The 19830-nt window shown below is 46.8% G+C and overlaps 2 protein-coding genes across 7 annotated transcripts in view; both read right to left on the bottom strand.

Annotated features, from left to right (window-relative positions):
* Positions 1 to 261: 261 nt before the first annotated feature.
* kcnj11 (potassium inwardly rectifying channel subfamily J member 11) lies at positions 262 to 5054 on the bottom strand. The gene is made up of 2 exons (XM_086007829.1): positions 3348 to 5054; positions 262 to 454 (listed from the first exon to the last, which is right to left on the bottom strand). The coding sequence occupies exon 1, from the start codon at positions 4605 to 4607 to the stop codon at positions 3465 to 3467; it is 1143 nt and encodes a 380-aa protein (XP_085863955.1). The 5' UTR covers positions 4608 to 5054; the 3' UTR covers positions 262 to 454; positions 3348 to 3464.
* Positions 5055 to 17214: 12160 nt separating this feature from the next.
* abcc8 (ATP-binding cassette, sub-family C (CFTR/MRP), member 8) overlaps positions 17215 to 19830 on the bottom strand; it is a 581396-nt gene continuing 578780 nt past the window's right edge. For 4 of the 6 annotated variants that reach the window (XM_086007822.1, XM_086007825.1, XM_086007826.1 and 1 more), the window contains 2 exons: positions 19420 to 19482; positions 17215 to 17428 (listed from right to left, as the gene is read on the bottom strand). In XM_086007822.1, the coding sequence (XP_085863948.1) occupies positions 17291 to 17428; positions 19420 to 19482 (201 nt within the window). In that variant the 3' untranslated portion in view covers positions 17215 to 17290. Of the gene's footprint in view, positions 17429 to 17595; positions 17761 to 19419; positions 19483 to 19830 lie in introns of all 6 variants that reach the window. The other 2 variants (XM_086007823.1, XM_086007824.1) reach the window with 2 other exon arrangements.

The raw sequence follows: 19830 nt of genomic DNA, 5'->3' as shown, positions 1-19830 counted from the left end.
CTATGCCTTAGTTGATTCAATTTCTCTTGTTATTATTTCACCTTTTAAAACATAACTAAAAATCTAGCAATCACTTATACAGAAAAAAATACTTGTGTTACAGGGGGTCCGTGGAATATTTATAACACGGGAGGGGGGCCTTAGAAGCAAAAAGGTTGAGAACCCCTGCTTTACACTACATGTAAATCCGTGTTCATTTAAGTATCTAAGTCTCTTTTTTATATTTCTGATCAATAAAATGTAAGCTTGAATTACAAACTACAAATTGAATTCCTGGAAGACAATTATTCTTTGAATAATTCTTTTGAAGTCTGAATTTAGCTAGGAAAGCAATAGAGGGCGCCATGCACTTAAAGACCTTATACAAGGGTAACAGTAAGCAATCCAACTGATACCAGTGGCTTCAGATGTTATATTCTGATGTTTGCACTTTGAATACGTGGCGTTTTATTACCTAGTGTGAGGATGGAAAGAAAGAGAACATTTAGATGGTGAATAACAAAACCAAAGGCTGAAGAGAAAATGTTTCCTTGCATTTCTGAGGATTGGGTTTCTGAAGAGTAAGAACAGACAAAAATAACTAACAATTTGGGAGACCATGGTCATTTTATATGACTGTAGATATACATGATAAATATGATTCTGAAATAGCTAGAACTAAGTTGTCTTAGCTTACTCCACTTCAAACTGTAGACTGGAGCCCCACAGCAACACTGGCAGATTTCTGATCTGTAGTTACAGAAGCTTGCCTCTAGAGGGTAGATTGTCTGAGTCCTCAATCACTGCCAGCACATTGACCTACTTAATGTTTGCTATTTTCCCCTTCAAACTGACTTTATTTAGTAGTTCAGTTGTAGTGAGACTGGAATGAAATGTAAATTAGACCAAAATGTGTGTGTTTGGGGTTGGAAAACTGATTAAGAGGTGCTAACATAACTGCTTGAAAGAAAATAAAATGGTTATTAGGTAGGCTAATTAAACTGCAGTCTTGATGATTTCACTAAAAATAACCCTAGCTGTGTTCTGTGCAGGTGTGAACCACTAATCATAATGCACCAGCATACCCCAAGTATTGTAGAGAACAAAGAGAATAATAGAGTGGATTGGTATAGTTCAAAATGTGCTAAGTTTCCCACTTTCAAATCTAAATAACTGTGATTCAGGATAAAAATCTGAGTTGCATGGACAATCTCATTTGAATTCTCTAAACATTTTAAAGCAACTCCAGGTAAGTTTTTTAAAAAAGTGCCTAGGTGACTGAAGAGGCCTTTGAGCATTTTTTAAAACCAGGTTTGACAGCACTCTGGTGTTAAACTTTATGTGGTATCAAAATCCTAGCAATGAAATGACCTCCTCCAGGGAGTACCATCACTAGGCTCTGAAGTTGAGCTGGGTTGGGACTTGACCCGAGTTGTTGCAAAGCAAGAATTAACACCGAAGCTGCACAAAAACACACCCTTACTGTATCTAAATAGTTTGGTTTCTACTGGAAAATCAGTCTCTTGTATTGACTTTTTAAGTTGCAAATCTTGCTGTGCATGCAAGGGGGAGTGCTCAGTTATTGGTATGGCTTATTTTTTTAAAAATTGGGTTTCTACTTATGCTGCTACTGTATATTTTGCAGATGCAGGACAAATAAACTGGCTCCAGATATAAGTTCTCAATGTTTGCTTGCAATCTTTGGTTGTAATGATGAAACTATGTAGCATCTGCGGTATTCTGATTTCAGAAAATATGCATCAGTCTGGGAGCTGTGGTAAACTCTCACTTGCACTCAACTATGTGCTCCTAATTATCATAGACTAACTGTTTCAGTAATCAATAATAATCAGGGAAGCTTTTCCTAAAATGTATGGGTGCAATGACTGGGTGAACTTGAGTCTTGAATCGGGCCATCTAGTGTAAATAATTTGAATAGCAAACGTAGCAAGCATATAACGGGAGGACATTATTGCCAAAAAGGATCTTTAGATTGATCAATTTCTGTTAATTCACTGATTACTTTAATAAGATGTTGACTTGACGGAGTTAGGGTCCAATTACCCTGTAATACAATTCTCTCAGGCTGGAGGACTGAGCATTGTAAACAAGTCTCCCTCCACACCACGAAGGATTTTTCTTTGGTTTTAGATCAACTCTTGTGTTAAACTGAAATATAGTAGATTAAGATCTCTAATGTTGGTTGGATGTACCTCGAGCTATCTTTTTAATAACCACTTTTTAGGGCACTTTCCTGGATGGTTTCTTCATTTGTGTTTATTGTGAATGTAAGAATTACCACAGAATTAAATTCAATTATTAGACTGGAGATTCAATATTTACGGGGTGAATTCGGTCTTTCTTCGTACCTTTCACGTTCTTTTTTCAAAATCAATGAATGTTTGTAAATTCTTCATAATTGGTAGCTTAGTAGCAAATATCAGTTTAATTTTATTTGACGATAATGAGAAGGAATTAACTGTAGTGCCTTATGGACATCGAACCTGGTGAACGCCCATACATTTTTACATTTAAACTGCCATTCCAATGGTTTAAAAAGTGCAGTGGTTTGAAAGAAAACGCACGGAAGGATAGGCTCACCCAGGTACTCGAGGAGTGCGTACACTTGCATTGCTATGGGTTTGTAAACTGTTAATGCACTCGCAGGAAACTAGCTATTGGAACAGGGAAACGACCGATGAGAGAACGTTACCGCTGATCTTGAACGTTGTTGCCACAAAGCAACAGACCGAAAAATGTGCTTTCCATGTGTTATGTACTCGGGAGTATAGTAGTTTGAGGCATACATATTAAAAATTATCATATGCTGGTTTTATTGTCCGAGGCTGGGATGATTCTGTGCAGAACTTGGGTGGGATGTATAAGCTAGATCTGAATGACTTGGGGAATGTGATCCCAATCAGAACATTCAGAACACAAAAGTTACTGTGCGCACTGAGTACAGTACTTGTTTACTGCTCGATCGGGGCTCTCAGTTTGTAAACCAGCATGATTATAACGCTGTCGAGTTCTTAGGACAGTTGTAACGGCGCTTTACTGGAAACGATCCGTTAGCCCTCTTCAGAATTTGGACTTTCGTCCTGTCCTACACTTCAGTAGCGATTTTGTTTTCCGTCTGAGATACTTACTGCGTGAGCAACGCTTCGCCGATCGGCTAATCCGACTGATAAGTTATTGCGTTGGGGATGAGGAACTGCTAACTTCAGCCCCAATCTCCTGTCACTTAATGACACCGTCTGGAGGTTTAATTCTTTACAAAGTTGCTTCTGAGACTAACGCGTTTTAACTAGATCCACACAAAAAAACGCACCATTTGAAAAAGTTCCCTTTTTAAAAAAAAAAGCTACCTTTTTTGTATCTGAAAAGTTCAAGGTAGTGAGCGATCTCGATATGATTTTTTGGATGGCGCCCAGAGCAGTGCAGGCCTCCTCTCCTCCTCCTCGGCATCAGCGGGGAAGCGCCGGTCAAGACTCCTCGGTCTGGGGAGCCGAGGCCCTCCTCCTCAGCGAGCCCGGCGAGGGGAAGATGTCGAAGGTGGCGGTGCCGGCGCCTTGCTCGTCGGCCCGCTCCAGCTGGCGGGCGCCGAGGGGCGGCGTGGGCACCTTGACGGTGTTGCCGAACTTGGAGTAGTCGACCGAGTAGCGGCCCTCTTCCTCGCTCACCACCGGCACGAAGCGGTGGCCCCACAGGATCTCGTCGGCCAGGTAGGAGGTGCGGGCCTGGGTGGTGATGCCGGTGGTCTCCACCACCCCTTCCAGGATGACCACCACCTCGAAGTCCTGGCGCTGGAGGTCGGCGGCCGAGAGCTGGTAGAGCGGGCTGCTGCGGTCCATGACGTGCACGATGATGAGCGGCGACACCAGGAAGATGTTGCCGCCCGCCGAGCTGTCCATCTCCACGTCGATCTGGTCGAGCGGCAGCACCTCGCCCTCGGCCGTCGCCGTCCGCCGCACCACCTGCATGCTGATGCTGGCGCCGATGATCATGCTCTTGCGCAGGTCGCCCACCCGGCACATGAAGCACAGGCGCCCGTTGCGGGGCGCGATGACGGCGTGCTTGCTGAAGATGAGCGTCTCGGCCCGCCGGTGGGCCTGCGAGGTCTTCATGAAGATGCAGCCCAGCATGATGGCGTTGATGACCAGGCCCACGATGTTCTGCACGATCAGCACGATGATGGCGGCCGCGCACTCCTCGGTGATCATGCGGCCGCCGAAGCCGATGGTGACCTGCACCTCGATGGAGAAGAGGAAGGCCGAGGTGAACGAGTGCAGGCCGGTGATGCAGGGCACGGCGGACGGCTGGCCGCGGTGCAGGTCGCCGTGGGCGAAGGCGATCAGCCACCAGATCATGGCGAAGAGCAGCCAGCTGCACAGGAAGCTCATGGTGAAGATGAGCAGCGTGTGGCGCCACTTGAAGTCCACCAGGGTGGTGAAGACGTCCTGCAGGAAGCGGCCCTGCTCTCGGATGTTGGTGTGCGCCACATTGCAGGCGCCGTTCTTGGTCACGAAGCGCACCTTGCGCTGCTTCTGCTTGTAGCGGGGCCGCGACACGTCCTCCACCAGCCGCAGCACGTACTCCTCGGGGACGAGGCCTTTTCTGGCCAACATCTCCGGCCCATCGCCAGGTGGGCTTCAGAGAGAGAGAGAGACCCGGCTCAGGCTCACCTCAGCCCGGCCAACGCTCTGCGCACCAGCTGGCCGGGAGATGGAGGGAGGGATGAGATGAGATGAGGGGAGGGGAGGACGAGACATCGCGGCTCGCAGCAGCCCGGCTGGCGCCGCCAATCATGGCAGTAACCGGATAGGGGCGGCCATGGGGGAGGATGAGGGCATCGAGTGCCTGGGAATAAATAACCCGCCCAGCAGGGACTGGCAGCCCGGCTCAGCGCGGTCCATATTGCAGAGGATAGGAGGGCTGGACACCGGCTCTCTGCCACCCCCCTCCCCCTTCACCCCCTGTGGGAGAGCGGCCCCCCCGGGGGCTTGGGGGGAACCGGCCACTTTCTCCCCGCTCTGACTCGGGGGGTTAGCGGCAGTTCCTCGATGGGCTCCAATAGACAGCTCGCCGTGCGCACGGAATTTCATTTCTCGCCTGGCAATTAAATAGTGCCGCGAAAAGCACCTGCCCCGAATGCCATTGGCTGTGACATTTGAGTGGGACACTTGCTTTAATTATGTTACACACCATTAGCCTGAATGCAGCCTTGTTTTTTTAAGAATTGGCGGAGAGAGATGCCGCAATTCCGCTTGGCTGAGTGCAGCCAAGGTTTCACCCATCTCATCGGATTTGAACGGCAGGACAAAACTGTTCAGGTTCGGCTGGACATCCGCACCACCCTTTGATATTTTGAACCTGGCTGTCGTAAGCGAGTTCCGGCACTGCGGCCGCAGCAGAGGAATTAGTCATGTGGTAGTGGTTACATTGCTGGATTTTGCTGTCAACGCGGCGTTTGCTCTGGAATCTGCTGTGATTAGAGCGCCACTTCCGCGCAGTCTCTACAGGGGAACTGGGACCTGTGTGAACAGGGCACTGTCTCCATAAATAATCAGATTGAAGAATTGTTACTGAGCAGCTTAGAGTCTGAACCAGGAAGTGTAAGTTAGACTGATGAATTCAATGTCAAATCAGGTACAGAAAGCGAAATAAAGAGAGATGGGGTTAAGAGAGAGAGACAGAAAGAAAAAGTTGGAAAAAATATTTAGTTTACTAAAGTTTTAAAATAATTTTAAATCTCCAACAATAATTAAAATATGAAGGTATGAGACTCGACACTTATATAACTTAATTTTCAGTGCCAGAGAGGTTGTTTGGCAGTAATTAAGACTTTTCACACCTTTAAAAATTTATTTACACGGGAATGGACAAGCCCTAACTTTTTCTGGCGAGTTTAGTGTGTATCTATCATGTAAGTACAGCAACTTTACGCTGTTCCATGTGTTTCAATGCCGAGTCTCTTGGCAAGATACTGTCATAGTGAAGTTTCTAGAGGAGCGGGGCAACTGGAACAACAACTTCCTGATTTCTGCATTTAACTGTGCATGTGCTGTCACTGGAAGTTGCTGTTCGATTAACACCTTAATAAAGATGAGTGCTGTTATTTTTACACAAAATCCAGGCCAGTGTTATGTGGAGGGACCCCGGGTGGTCCAGGCTCTGCCAACTGTATGTGTACTGTAGGTTTCAAGTTAAATTTTCCTGCCTAGAAATGGGTTCTGCGCCAGCATGTTTACAAACTCTTCGAACACTTCCTACTCGGCTAATAAAATGTAAATATCTAGAGGAGTGGACGGCAATTTACAAAAACATGTTTCGGCACTCTTTAGACCCTGTTTGACATGGCATTGGAGTTACTATCCATGCACAAATAGTATGAGAGGACCTTGTCCCATAAGAGGGCTCCTTTCTGGAGTCAGGTTGGTCTGCCGATTCTCCTTTTGTACTACAACCTTTGGCTCCCTGTGAAGCGGTGACCATTTAGCAGTGAGGCTAAAGTTGCAATGTAAATGTGGGTTAAGAGCAGCAGAGCTTCTGTAATTTAAGGTTGCAGTAGGCTTTCAGAATGACTAGTTTTTGTCATGAAATTGTTTAGTGCTGGCAGTTAGCATTTGAATGTGTGCATAGACAGGTGACAAAATGAGGCCCATAGTGACCTAAGACCATTATAACAGTCTGAGGGTGCATTTATCTAGGACTGGTTCGGGTTCCAGCCAGGCAGAACCGTGTTTACATAGCTTGTCTCGTGCCTTGCTGGAACTGTAACAGGAGAGAGAGCTGTGTATATGCCTGGATACAGTTAAAAATGTAAATCTTAATAGGCAAGAAGGAGCTAATCCCTGCCCTCTTTTAAAAAAAAATACCCGCCTTACCCTCTCTCGTAATTTAATGAGGTAATGCTTTGGATTTAACATTTCATATTTTGATGCCCTATACCTCCCTTGAGATCCTCCCTTGGTCGCCTCTTTTCAAGGTGGATAACCTTAAGTTTCCTGGAGTCTTTCCTCATAATTCAACCTTCTGATTCTTGGGACTCAGAATTGCCATTCATCTCATCATCTCCAAATGGCATTACAGTACATTGATGTGATATTGTAAATGGCTGGTGCCCTGAATGCAGTAATGAGCGAAAATATAGGAGTCGCCCATTCAGCCCCTTGAGCCTGTTCCACCATTCAATTAGATCATGACCAATCTGTATCTTAACTCCATTTACCCACTTTGGTTCCATATCCCTGAATACTCTTGCTAACAAAAATATATCAATCTCAGTTTGAAATTTTCAATTGACCTAGCCTCAACAGCTTTTTGGGGGAGAGAGTTCCAGTTTTTCACTACCCTATGTGTGAAGAAGTGCATCCTGACTTCACCATTGAACGGCAAAGCTCTAATGTTAAGGTTATGCCCCCTTGTTCTGAAGTCTCCCACAGAGGAAATAGTTTCTATCTATCCCATCACATCCGTTAATCATCTTAAACAACTCAATTAGATTATCCCTTAATCCAATCAAATCACTTGTTAAGAAGAGTTTTATAAAGGGTAGAATTCTGTTTTAGACTGTTGCAGGCCACTGTAAATTTTGAAGAGAAATTACTCTCGCCAAATGAATAATTTGCTGTTTTTATTTTAACCTCCCTTTGAAGGAAGTTCTTTGTGTGGTTGGGTTGTGGGATCCTTGCCTGCTGTTTGGCAAGTAGTTGGAGTGTGGCGGGGGAATTGTAGCAAACAATGGGCACTCACTCACATTGTAGGTATGGGGTGCGCTGCCATTCTTTGTAACCCAAGAGATATCCTAATCCAGGAGTGCTCAACTGAACAAGTGGGACATTTGCAGCCTGAATAGTTCATTGGCAAACATGGCACTACATATTCACAGCGTCCCTCATGCTCAGCTCCAAATAGAGCCCTGGCTGGTGGTTGTGATCGCTGTCTGTAGTGGTGCACAGTTGCAGCTACTTAAGAGTGTGGAATTGATAAAATCAAGTGGGAATGTTGGGTAGTTGCAGCTGTTAAAGAAACTGATGAAATCTAACTTTTGAATTTGTCTTGTTGAGCTGCTCGATAGGCATTTGTGGCGCAGGTTCCTGTGGGATTGTGATGAGTTGTTCCGAAATATATTGGATGGGAACAGCCCACCTCCCCATCGAATCTACCGCCGGATAGTCTTTCTTCCTGCAGTAGAACTTCGCTTGCATTACGATAGTAAGCTCTCTGTCTGGGTGCTGCAGGTGAGAGGCCCAGAGTGTGCTGAATGAACAGATAACTAAAATATGAACGGCACTGGGCAACAGTAGAATTTGGTAGCATGTTGCAAAATGCCAAAATGATTGAATATGTTGATGCTGTGAACTACCTTGAGCTACCTCTGAGATTTGGCTGTGGATTTTCGTCTTAATTTCTGTATGGGTCTTTAAATTTCTTAGCCACCTATTACTATTGGAGAGTACAGGATAACCCCCCACCCACAGACACCATGGGCAGGATTTTCATTGGGCCATGGAGGCGGGATTGGAGGCGTATGGGGGGTTAAAATCCCGAAATCGGGGGGCACGAACCCATCTCGCACCCAACCCGCCTCCATGCCAGTTTCAAAGGAGGCGGGTACCCGACCTGCACTGGGACCCGCCTCCCTGAGGCGGGAAGGGGATTAATGCCAATTAACTGCCTGTTAACAGGTAGTTAACAGGCAGTTTTTAGCCTAATCCCTATTTTTAATGTTGAAGTGTGGGATTCCCGACGGCTCCAAACCATGCCAAGTTAGAGGAGGCGGACCGTCGGGATGAAGGGCTTGGCGGGGTCAAGATGTCTGGTGTTCAGGTGAGTGCTGGGTGCATGAGTGCAAAGGTAAGTGTGTTTGGTGTGTGTAAAGTGTTTAAAGAAGTTTTACATAACTTTACTTACCTTTACAGCCTTCCTTCAGGTCTCGGGAGTCCCTCATCTCACTGGCACAGAAAGCAGAATGGCTGCGAGCTGTCAAAAATTGCAGCATTCAGCTTTCTGTTCTGGGGAGATCTCTAAATCAGCCTGAGAGGAAGGAATTAACCTGGAGTACAGATTGTCAGTGTTTGACAACTTCAAACAGCTGTGAAACGCTGATATTTCATCTGTCAAAAGGTCTTGACATGAAATATCAATCTGTGACGTCACCTGTTGCCGTGTGGCCCTTAATTGGCCTGCTGAGCCGCCCAACAAGGTCAATCAAGTCAAAATCGCGTGGGTTGGCTAGAACTCAATGGAGGCGGGACTACAACCCCGAAAGCTGTAGTCCCGCCTCCTACCCGACTCCTCAATGAAAATCCAGCCCCATTGATTTAAATACATTTCATTGACTGAATTTTCTTCACCCAGAGAAAGATAAATATCTTCAGGTCTTTGACTTGCATCTGATGATCTTGTGTGGTATTGGTGGTTGGAGGTGAGTCACCGAGAACTGTCTCAGATGAGCCCGAAAGAGCCGGTTCATTATTTACAGCATTTTTTCTTGTTCTCCAGGAAAATTCAGACCATCTGTTGTCAGCACAGGAAACTAGTTTTTCCAACTGACACTTTACATTGCATAATTTCTAAGCACCGGCAACCTGAATGCCAAATAATACCCCAGTTCCTCAAACAAGTGAGTATTAAATGCATTGCTGGGAAACCCCAAGAAACGGCCGTTTAATCATGGTTGATTATGTGCATGACTAAATCCGTTGCACCATGTGTTACCATGTTTACATTTGCAGTTTAAACCAAGAATTAGAATGACATTTATGCCTTATAAATGTGTCCTTGGTTCCGACACTGTGCTTTGTGCTCTAGTGGAATTTGAATTGTGGGTAGGGGGCGAGTGCCCATTGGTGGTCTCCCTCTTCAACTGCATTTAGTATTGCAGTACCTGTTCCAGCCAGGCAGTGTCCCATTTGTTCCTTTTAGTACTGTGATGGTACAGTAACTAGTTGAGTAGGGTACACCTGCTGGAGTAGTTTTACCATGGCCGGAATTTTCTGTAACGGCTGGTCGGATGCGGGCAGTCGCCGTGGTGGGTCGCGACCCCTCTGCTCATTCCATTCTGCCCCCGAGATCGACTTTCCGTTAATGGCGCCTATTAAGGCAGCCCTGCGTGTTACCTGGCCCGATTAAATGGTGCGGGTTTGATGACGTCATCAATGACGCGTTTTCAGCCGGTATATTGAAAGGAGCCATGGCCACATTGCATTTGAAGTTCATCTAGGAGTGTGCAGGCACTGTACTGCACCATTGGAGTGTTCCAAACACTCGCAAACGTGACTGCATAGAGGCAGAGGGCTGCACCCAGGTTCTCAGCTGACTCCCTCCATATGCTTGTTAATGGGCGCAAGAGACCTCCCCAACAGACCGAAGGAGCCTGGCTCCAAATAGCAGTGGAGGTCAACAGCAGGGATATTGTCAGGAGGACCTGGGTGCAGTGCCGCATATGCTTCAATTATCTCATTAGATCAGGAAAGGTGAGTGCAAATCCTGCTGTGCCTCTCATCACATCCCCATCACTCTGCCTTCGCAACCCTGCTCCTGTACATCATTACTCACACCAGCATACCTTGCACGTCCACCCATCCCTCTCTATCTACATTATCACATCCCCATCTGACTAACCACCCCTCACACTCACCCTCATCCTAATGCAATCATACCAACTAACAACACACAAGGATGCTATTTGGCATTGGCATGACACTTCCTCATAGTCACCCTCTAAAGATGTAACCAACCATTCCTTACACTCATTCCATCACTCTCACTCAAACTTTTCTTTGCCTCCTTGCAGGAGAAGAGACCCCACAATAAGAGGGAGAGGAAGAGAACGGGAGGTGGCCCTCCATCATTGGCCACCTTAACTGCCGCAGAGGAGGTCGCCCTGGAAGTCTCAGGAGTTGCAGAGCAGTTGGAGTTGGGAGACAGAGAGAGGGGGACGTCTCAGCAACCTGGTGACAGAATTACATCTCATACAATCACATGGTGTACAGCAGTCACTCATTTGGGGACTGATGTCAGCAGCCAGTGAATGTTCATCATGTGCATAATGGTATCGTTACCCATTTTTGATATGACATTTCTAAATCATCTCTTTACTCTCCCACAGGTCCATCAAGAGCCCCCGTTCCGCCCCCCCCACCCCGTCCAGGAGGAAGAGGAAGACGACACCTCAAAGGCGCCCCCAGTCTCTGAGGGTGCACCATCACCAGACATAAGCGCATCCAGCACCAGCGCAGAAACACACACCTTGGTGGGTCCCACGCGAGATAGAGCAGTGTTGTCACCTGATGCCTCAAGTCACAAGTGAGCAAGAGCAGACGGTGGAGACAGGGACAGCAGTGGAGACTCCTCGCCAGAGGATGCAGGATGCTCCCAGCTCTGCTCAGCTGCATTCAGATGCTGAGCCTCGGGGGCCATCCAGAAAGAGGGCAGCAAGAAGTGCAGGAGGCTTTGACAGGTTTTGCGAGCACGATGTCTGCAAATGTCCAGAGAATGGAGGAGTCCATCGCCAACATGAGCGCCACCGTGTCGCAGGCGATGGTGACTGTAGGCTCTTCCATGGAAAGGATGGCCACCTGCATGGAGCAGCTAATGCGCTACTCACAGGAGCACATGGAATCTATGGAGAGTAGTATGGAGAATAAATGGCAGACGCTCATAGACCTCCTCTGTAGGTGGGATATAAACGTAGACTTGGGTCCTCATGGCCCCACTGCTTTGCAGCAAGGTGCTCTCCAGCTCCTTGCTAGCGGGGAAGTGCGGGTGGACCATGAAAGGGATGACAATGAGGGGACATGGAAGTGGGGGCTCCTCCCAAAGCGCTCACACTTCTCTCCCATTGCCTCCCTCTCAGTCAGAACCGCACATGCCTCCTGGGATCGCGATGGCCGAGTCTGCCCCTGCACAGTTGCAGGAGGAGCAGACTTTAGCGGGGCCATCACAGGCTCCAAGACCCAGAGGACGTCCGCCAAAAGTGACTATGCAGTCGCAGCAGGGAAGTGAGCTGGTTGCCCCTACCTCTGCTGAAGCCACAGGGGTAGCACCTCGTAGAAGCACGCATAAGAGAAAGATGACACACAAGTAGATGCACAAGAGTAAGCACTTGGGCGTTTAAATAACTTCGTATGAAGTTTCCGTTAATCTGATGTCACAGATAAAAATTCTTATTTTCACTACTTTCCGGTTATGCCAATTGTGTCTGCAACTTTGGAAGTTGCTTATTGAGTTGGAGTGAATGGTGAGACATAACGTTACCTCCAGCAATGGTGGTCAGTGTGAAAGGAATGGCCTGGCCATTGTAGGGATGCTTTATGGTGTTGCTGTGAGGTGTGGGGAGCTTGGCACAGCATATGGCAGTAATGGTGTAATGCCTGAAGTTAATTAAATCTGGCCATGATGAGGCCATCCCTGGCCTCCCGGGCCACAATGTGCTCGGGTGCTGTTGGCATCTGGACCACAGGTCCATCCTGCTGCTCCTTCTCCTCGTCTTCCAGCTGATGCTCTTCCTCCTCCTCTGAAGAGGCTGTGCACTCAGAGCCTTGCTCCTCATGCAGCGCTAATCCTCACTGCTGCGCTATGTTGTGCAGAGCATAGCAGACCACGACGATTCTGAAGACCCTAGCTGGTGTGTACTGAAGGGCTCCTCCAGAGAAAGCATCTGAAATGCATTTTCAGCATGCCTATTGTCTGTGCTATGACACATCTGGTGGAAATAGGGCTTTCATTAGATCTCTCCTTGGCCTCAGTACATGGCCTCCTCAAGGGTGTCATGAGCCACGTTTCCAAGCAGCCAGCCGGAAAGGCTGTTTGGAGATGCGAAGAGCTGAGGGAGGGTGGACTGGTGCAGGACGAAAGAGTCATGGCAGCTGATAGGGAATTTGGCGCACACATGCATGATGATCTTCCTGTCATTGAGTTAGAGTCATAACGGCACAGAAAGAGGCCATTCGGCCCATCGAGTCCATGCCGGCTCTCTGCAGAGCAATCCAGTGAGTCCCATTCCCCGCTCTATCCCCGTAGCCCTGCAAGTTTATTTCCCTCAAGTGCCTATCCAGTCTCCCCTTGAAAACATTGAGTGTCTCCGTTTCCGCCACTTCCATCGGCAGCAAGTTCCAGATCCTTACCACTCGCTGCGTGTAAAAGTTTTTCCTCACATCCCCCCTGTATCTCTTGCCCAAAACCTTAAATCTGTGTCCCCTAGTCCTTGTACCATCAACTAGTGGGAACAGCCTTTCCTGTCTAGCTTATCCAAACCCATCATAATCTTGTACACCTCTATCAAATCACCCCTCAACCTCCTTTGCTCTAATGAAAACAAATCCAGCTTCTCCAACCTGTCCTTGTAGCTAAGATCCCCGGGGAGACGAGTTGCACATTGAGGGAGTGGAAGCCCTTGCGGTTGTCATAGACTCCTGGGATATGATGGGGCACCCTGATGGCCACGCGTGCAGTCAATGACGCCCTGCACCTGTGGGAAGCCAGCCAGAGCAGCAAAGCCGAGCGCGTGCTCAGTACCACTCGCTTCATCAGTGACAAAGTTGATATAATTGGCTGACTTGTCAAACAGGGCATCTGTGGGTGGCCGACTGCGAGATGCCACAAATATCTGCTGCAGATCCCTGGAAAGAGCCTGAGGTGAAGAAGTTGAGGGCACTGGTGACTGACAGCCACCTGCTCTTCTGGGCTGAAGGTCTTGCTCCAGCAATCTGCAAATGTCTGCGATGGCCTGGTGCGATAGCCTGAGCCTCCTTTGGCACTGCTGCGCAGTCATGTTGAGGAAGCTCATCCTCTACCTGTATATCCTGTGTTGGGGGTATCGCCTCCAAAGCGGTGCACCCCTACGCTGATGCCCTCTGTCCTGTGCAGTATCAGGTTGGTGAGAAGGTTGATGTTGTTGGTGCTGCTGGTGTGCCTGATGTTGCCGGTGTTGGGGCTCAGAGGTCTGATTCTGAGAACCCAAGGTGAGACAGTATAAATGGCACCTATGCTTATGTAATAGCTGGCAGGTCAAGTAGAGATGACAGAAGCAATCTCAATGGTGTGATAGGTGGTACCAATGAGGTGACACTGGATCCCGACTTTGCTGAAAAGACTTGCAACTTCTAGAAAGCTAAATCTGTGTTGACAATGCAGTTAGCAACAGCATCTGCCTTAGCCAAGTAACCAGGTGTCAGGCTGAAGTATTTATTGTGCTTTCCATGCTGTGCACTAATGAGCTGGATCAATGGCCACCGAACTTCTGCCTCAGGTTTTCGCACTGCATGATTTCTGTGGTGATCCAGGGAAATTTGAAGGGTAGGGTTAAAAAGACTCTGAAGTGTCTGACAATTCTCTAATAATCATTTGAATTAGCTTGGGCGTCTCTGCCATTCGGGTCGCTGCTACGCTGGCAAACATGCCAAAGGGAATGGCGCGTGGGGGCGGGATGACAACGGGTTCCCGAGCCGCTCCAAGTTATTTCAAATTTCCCTCCCGTTTCCGGCCAATATATTTAGTTTAGGTATGGTAATGCACTTAGTTTGTGGGGGGTTTTGTGTAGCATTTGTAACGTGGTAAATGTTGACCGTTGTAGTATGGATTGCTCTATCTCACCCTCAGTAAGCTCCCCACTGGAGTGGAGCTAATTTACAGAACAAACGGGAAACTGTTCAACCTCTGTCGCCTCCAGTCCAGATCCAAGGTCGTCCCATCTTCTGTCGTCGAATTACAGTATGCGGACGACGCTTGCGTCTGCGCTCGCTCGGAGGTCGAACTCCAAACCATCGTCAACACCTTCACCGAAGCGTACAAGAGCATGGGCCTTACACTAAACATCCATAAGACGAAGGTCCTCTACCAACCTGCCCCCGCCACACAGTACTGCCCCCCGATTATCAAAATCCATGACAAGGCCTTGGACAACGTGGACCACTTTCCATACCTCGGGAGCCTACTGTCAACAAGGGCAGACGTCGACGATGAAGTCCAACACCGCCTTCAGTGTGCCAGTGCAGTCTTCAGTCGCCTGAGGAAGAGCGTGTTTGAAGACCAGGACCTCAAACCCGGCACTAAGCTCATGGTCTACAGAGCAGCAGTGATACCCGCCCTGCTGTATGCCTCAGAGACATGGACCATGTACAGCAGGCACCTCAAAGCACTGGAGAGGTACCACCAACGTTGCCTCCACATGATCCTGCAAATCCATTGGCAGGATAGGTGCACCAATGTCAGTGTTCTTGCTCAAGCCAACATCCCCAGCATCGAAGCTTTGACCATGCTCGATCAGCTCCGATGGACGGGTCATATTGTCCGCATGCCCAATACGAGACTTCAGAAACAAGCGCTTACTCGGAGCTCCGGCATGGCAAGTGAGCCCCAGGTGGGCAGAGGAAATGCTTCAAGGACACCCTCAAAGCCTCCTTGAAAAAATGTAACATCCCCACCGACACCTGGGAATCCCTGGCCCAAGACCGCACAAAGTGGAGGAGAAGCATCTGGGAAGGCGCCGAACACCTCAGGCTTGATTTTGTCAATGGGGAGCTTTTGGAGGCGGGACACCCACTTTTTGGGTTGTAGTCCCGCCTCCATTGACTTGTGGCCAACCCACGCTATTTTCCCTTGATTGACCTTGTTAAGCCCGCCCAGCAGGCTCAGCAGGCCAATTAAGGGACACCTGGTTACTGGTGATGTCAACGATTGACATTTCATCTGTCAAGAGCTATTGTGAAGCTGTCAAACTCTGACAATCTGTCTTCTAACTTGAGTCCTTCTACTCAGACTCAGTTAGAGATCTCTCCAGACCAGAAAGCAGAGGCTGCAGCTTTTGACTGTTCAGCGGCCATTCTGCTTTCTGTGCTGGTGAGCTGAGGGACTCCCAAGAACTGAAGGAAGGAAGCCTGCAGGAGAAAGTAAAGGTAAGTAAAAATTATTAAAACACTTTACACTTAACTCACATACTTCCCTCTGCACACATGCACCCATCACTCACCTGCACAATGGACATCTCGACCCCTGCAGACCGACGGTCCGCCTCGCTAATTTGGCGTGGTTCGGAGCTGTCGGACAGTCCACACTTCAGGGCTAAAAATAGGAATTAGGCAAAAAACTGCCTGTTAACTGGCAGTTAATTGGCACGAATCCCTTTCCCGCCTCGGGGAGGCGGCTCCCAGCACGGGTCGGGTACCTGCCTCCTGGGACATTGGCATGGGAACTAGATGGGTTCCTGCTCCCCGATTCTGCTATTTTCCCACCACTCCCGCCTCCAAACCCACTTCCTCGGGGCTTGGAAAATCGAGCCCCTCGAGTCTCTTCGCCTGGAGCAAGTGAAAGCCAAGCGCAAGGAGCTCATGTCAACCCAAGCACCCCACCCACCCGCCCCTTCAACCACTGTCTGCCCCACCTGTGACAGAGACTGTAGGTCCCGCATTAGACTCATCAGTCAGCTGCGAACTCATTTTTAATGTGGAAGCAAGTCATCCTCGGTTCCGAGGGATTACCTGCCTGAGTATGGATTGAGAAAATTATTTAGCTTACCATTTTTTTCTGGCAGCAATGGTGGAAATTTGTGTTTTGTGTATTCTGCCTGAGTAACATAAATGGCACAGATGATGAAATTAGGTGGTTTCAGAGTTAAAAATCAGGTGGAACTACAGTGTTTCTGAAGAAAGTATGAGAATTATATTCTTTATTGCTGTGTAGAAATGTATCACAGGTGAAGTGAAGATTATTTGTTACCAAGACTATGTTTGTATGGAAGTAGCCAACAGTACTTTGTAATTTTGAACAGAGATAGCAGATTAAAACTGTTTTGTGACTGTATATGTAATTGTTAGTTTATGTATTTGAGAAGTTTATAGTTTTGTGTATGGAATGAATGACTTGTATGTTTCTGATGTATCGTGAGATGGAATGTCTACAGAGTAGATACTGTAGAATTTGGAAAAGTTTTCTTTTGCTGACCTGAATTGGGAATTATGGTTGTGTCCATTTATACAGTGTGTTAAGTGTCAGTTATGTACATTAGGTATATAGTAGAATAATGTGGATTTGAAACATTATGGGAGGCCTTTTAAGTGACGGTAATATTGAATGTTATTTTTGTTTTTGTGTTAATGTAGAGTTTAGGTGTGAATTATTGTATTTAAATTGTGCAAAAGTATGACTAGGCCATCAACTCTGTTTGAAGTATGGTGTGACTTTTAACATATTGATGTGGCGGCGGACAACTTAGCCCATTCAACACAACCGTAAGAAATGTGCCAATTTTATTTACAGATCAAATGAAATAACAAAAGCAACTCCAGAATGCAACTATTGCTATGTATCATTTATCTGCCCGCACAAAAGAGGCAAAGATTCCATCCCTTTGTTCCAAGAGTATGCTGGGAGTGTCGTATTCCAGGATAATTCCTCTTTTCATCACAATCACCAAGTCTGCATTCAAAATGGTATGCACCCGATGCTGGAAAACAGAAACACATATTAGCATGATTCATTGCAAATCAGGGTACCTTGAAAAGTATGAAACTTGGTTAACCACTCAATGCTGAAAAATAAAACACAGCCTGTGTTAGTGTGAAAGCAGAATATTCCTCTATTTGTGTGAGGGGTAACACGCCATTCCCATACAAACCCAGCAGGCCATCTTTGCGACCGTCTCTACTTATTGGACTTCACTAAATAGGCAAATATGCTGTTCTTGCTCAGTAAATTGGATACAGAATCGTTTTCTGTTATTGTGCCCTCTGACAGGACTATAATCTGATCCGCATCCAGAATTAGCGCAACCCGGGGCTACAAAAAAAAAGGGTAAATAAATCTTTCACACAGGTTCACACAATCCTTAGATTAGCCAAGTCATAACAAAGCTTCCATTATATCTACTGCCTTAATAGCTTACAATACATTGTTGCCATTTGCATGGATTGAACTGCCCCCTCCCACGGTCACCATCATAAAAAACCAAGTCAGAGTTCTGTGCCATTCCAAATTTAATTTACCCCATTTTTTACATTTGTCATTGGTTTTCCTTTTCCAATCATCAAACTCCATTTCAACAAACAGTCACCTTTACAAGCCAAAAAATCGCAAACAGTTACTGAAACACTCCTGTCACACAGGCACAAAGGAACAAGAGTAGGCCATTCAACCCCTCGCGCCTATTCTGCTGTTCAGTTAGATCATAGCAGTATTTCCAAACCTTCCAATCATGTGTTATCCTGAATCTCTATGCCAGACCTGCCTCGTGATCCAACTCCTATTTGCACCTGATATAATTTCTCTGTACAGTGAAACACCAACATCAGTATTCATTGCAGCATAATCAAATCTTAAACCCCTTGTAAATAAAGAACCAAACTCCAATCCTATCCAGAGCAACAGAGGCCCATGGTTTTCTTGTAGGGCCTGCAGGAGCACTCCTGGCTCTTCCTGGCCCACAAGGAAACCTGTAAAAATATTTTTAAAACTTACCTTACTGGGCCTCTTCTGGCTCTAGCTGCTGTTGCTGGCAGGGAAGCTACCACTGCTCCCCCTCTCAGGAGTTGGGTTAAAATAGCAGATCAGGCTCCGATAAAGTAATTGGAACCTGATCTGCATATTTAAAAAGGACCACTTCGGCTTGGGGCGGGAGTCCTTGCCTCCTGTAATTTAAAATTGCATTTGACCAGATTGGGACGGGAAAGTAGTGGGTAAATCCCCTGCTCCATTTGAACTGTCACAATGTCTGGTTTCCACCATGGAAATTTGGCTACAGACCCCATTAATTAAAACAAATCCAGCACTTCTCTCACCCCCCATTACTGTACCTGACTGCCGAGCTCAATGCACTAATACAATTTATTTTTATGTTCTGGGTATGGTAGTGTAGTGATTATGTTACTGCATGAGTAATCCAGAGGCCTGGACTAACAATCCATAGAAGGTGAGTTCAAATTTCACCTCCCCCCGCCCCCACCCCACCATGGTTTGAGAATTTTGAATTCAGTTTATTAAAAAAAAAATCAGTAAAAGTGACCATGAAGCTGTCAGATTAACCCAACTGGTTCACTAATGTCCTTACCCGGTCTGGCCTATATGTGACTTCAGTCCCACACCAGCGTGGTTGACTCGTAATTGCCTTCTGAAATGGCAGTTGTATCAAACCACTACCAATGGTTCAAGAATGCGGCTCCACACCTTCTCAAGGCAATTACGAATGGGCAAAATATATCAGCCTTGTCACTGATGCCCACATCCCAAGAATGAATTTTTAAAAATTCTACTCAAATCAGTGTACAAAACAGTGAACAATTCAATGTCTTGTGCAATTCAAATTCCCTGATAATACTTCTTTCTATTGAAAATACTGCCCTGCAAACTCCTGCTTCATCTACAATCAATGGCACCCAAGAATCTGAAACCCTGTGACCAAAGTCTTAGCTAATGTGAAACCAATAAAAAGGTAATACTTACAGCTATCGTCACCACTGTCCGATCCGCAAAGGCCGTCATCACAACTTTCTGTAAAATATTTTCCTACAACAGGAACAACAATCAGTATTAGTTCCTTTTCCAACAAATTCTACATACTAATAACTACAGCACCCCTCTTCCCTTCATTATAGTTTTTTTTTACTGTGCATTACATTATCCAACTGGTAACTGCTATTTCATCCTTGCTTTCTACGGCTGCTTTTATACCCAACCTGACTCCAGTCTAAGTTAGGTGAGACCCTCTGGAGAAGGATAGCTCACTTTGCTTCAGGTCAAGGTTTGACTCCAGATTTATACCACAACGTATTGGCGTTGATGCAAAGGGAAACCACTTTCCTCCGATGTTACATTTGCAGTGAAAAATACCACCGAAGTCTTAGCTAGATGCAC

The sequence above is a fragment of the Somniosus microcephalus genome, chromosome 15 (assembly GCF_052327205.1).
Source record: "Somniosus microcephalus isolate GS21.2 chromosome 15, FLI_Smic_1.0, whole genome shotgun sequence".
Classification (NCBI taxonomy): Eukaryota; Metazoa; Chordata; class Chondrichthyes; order Squaliformes; family Somniosidae; genus Somniosus; species Somniosus microcephalus.
The sequence above is the reverse complement of the archived record's forward strand: the minus strand, read 5'-3'. Positions and strand labels throughout refer to the sequence as shown.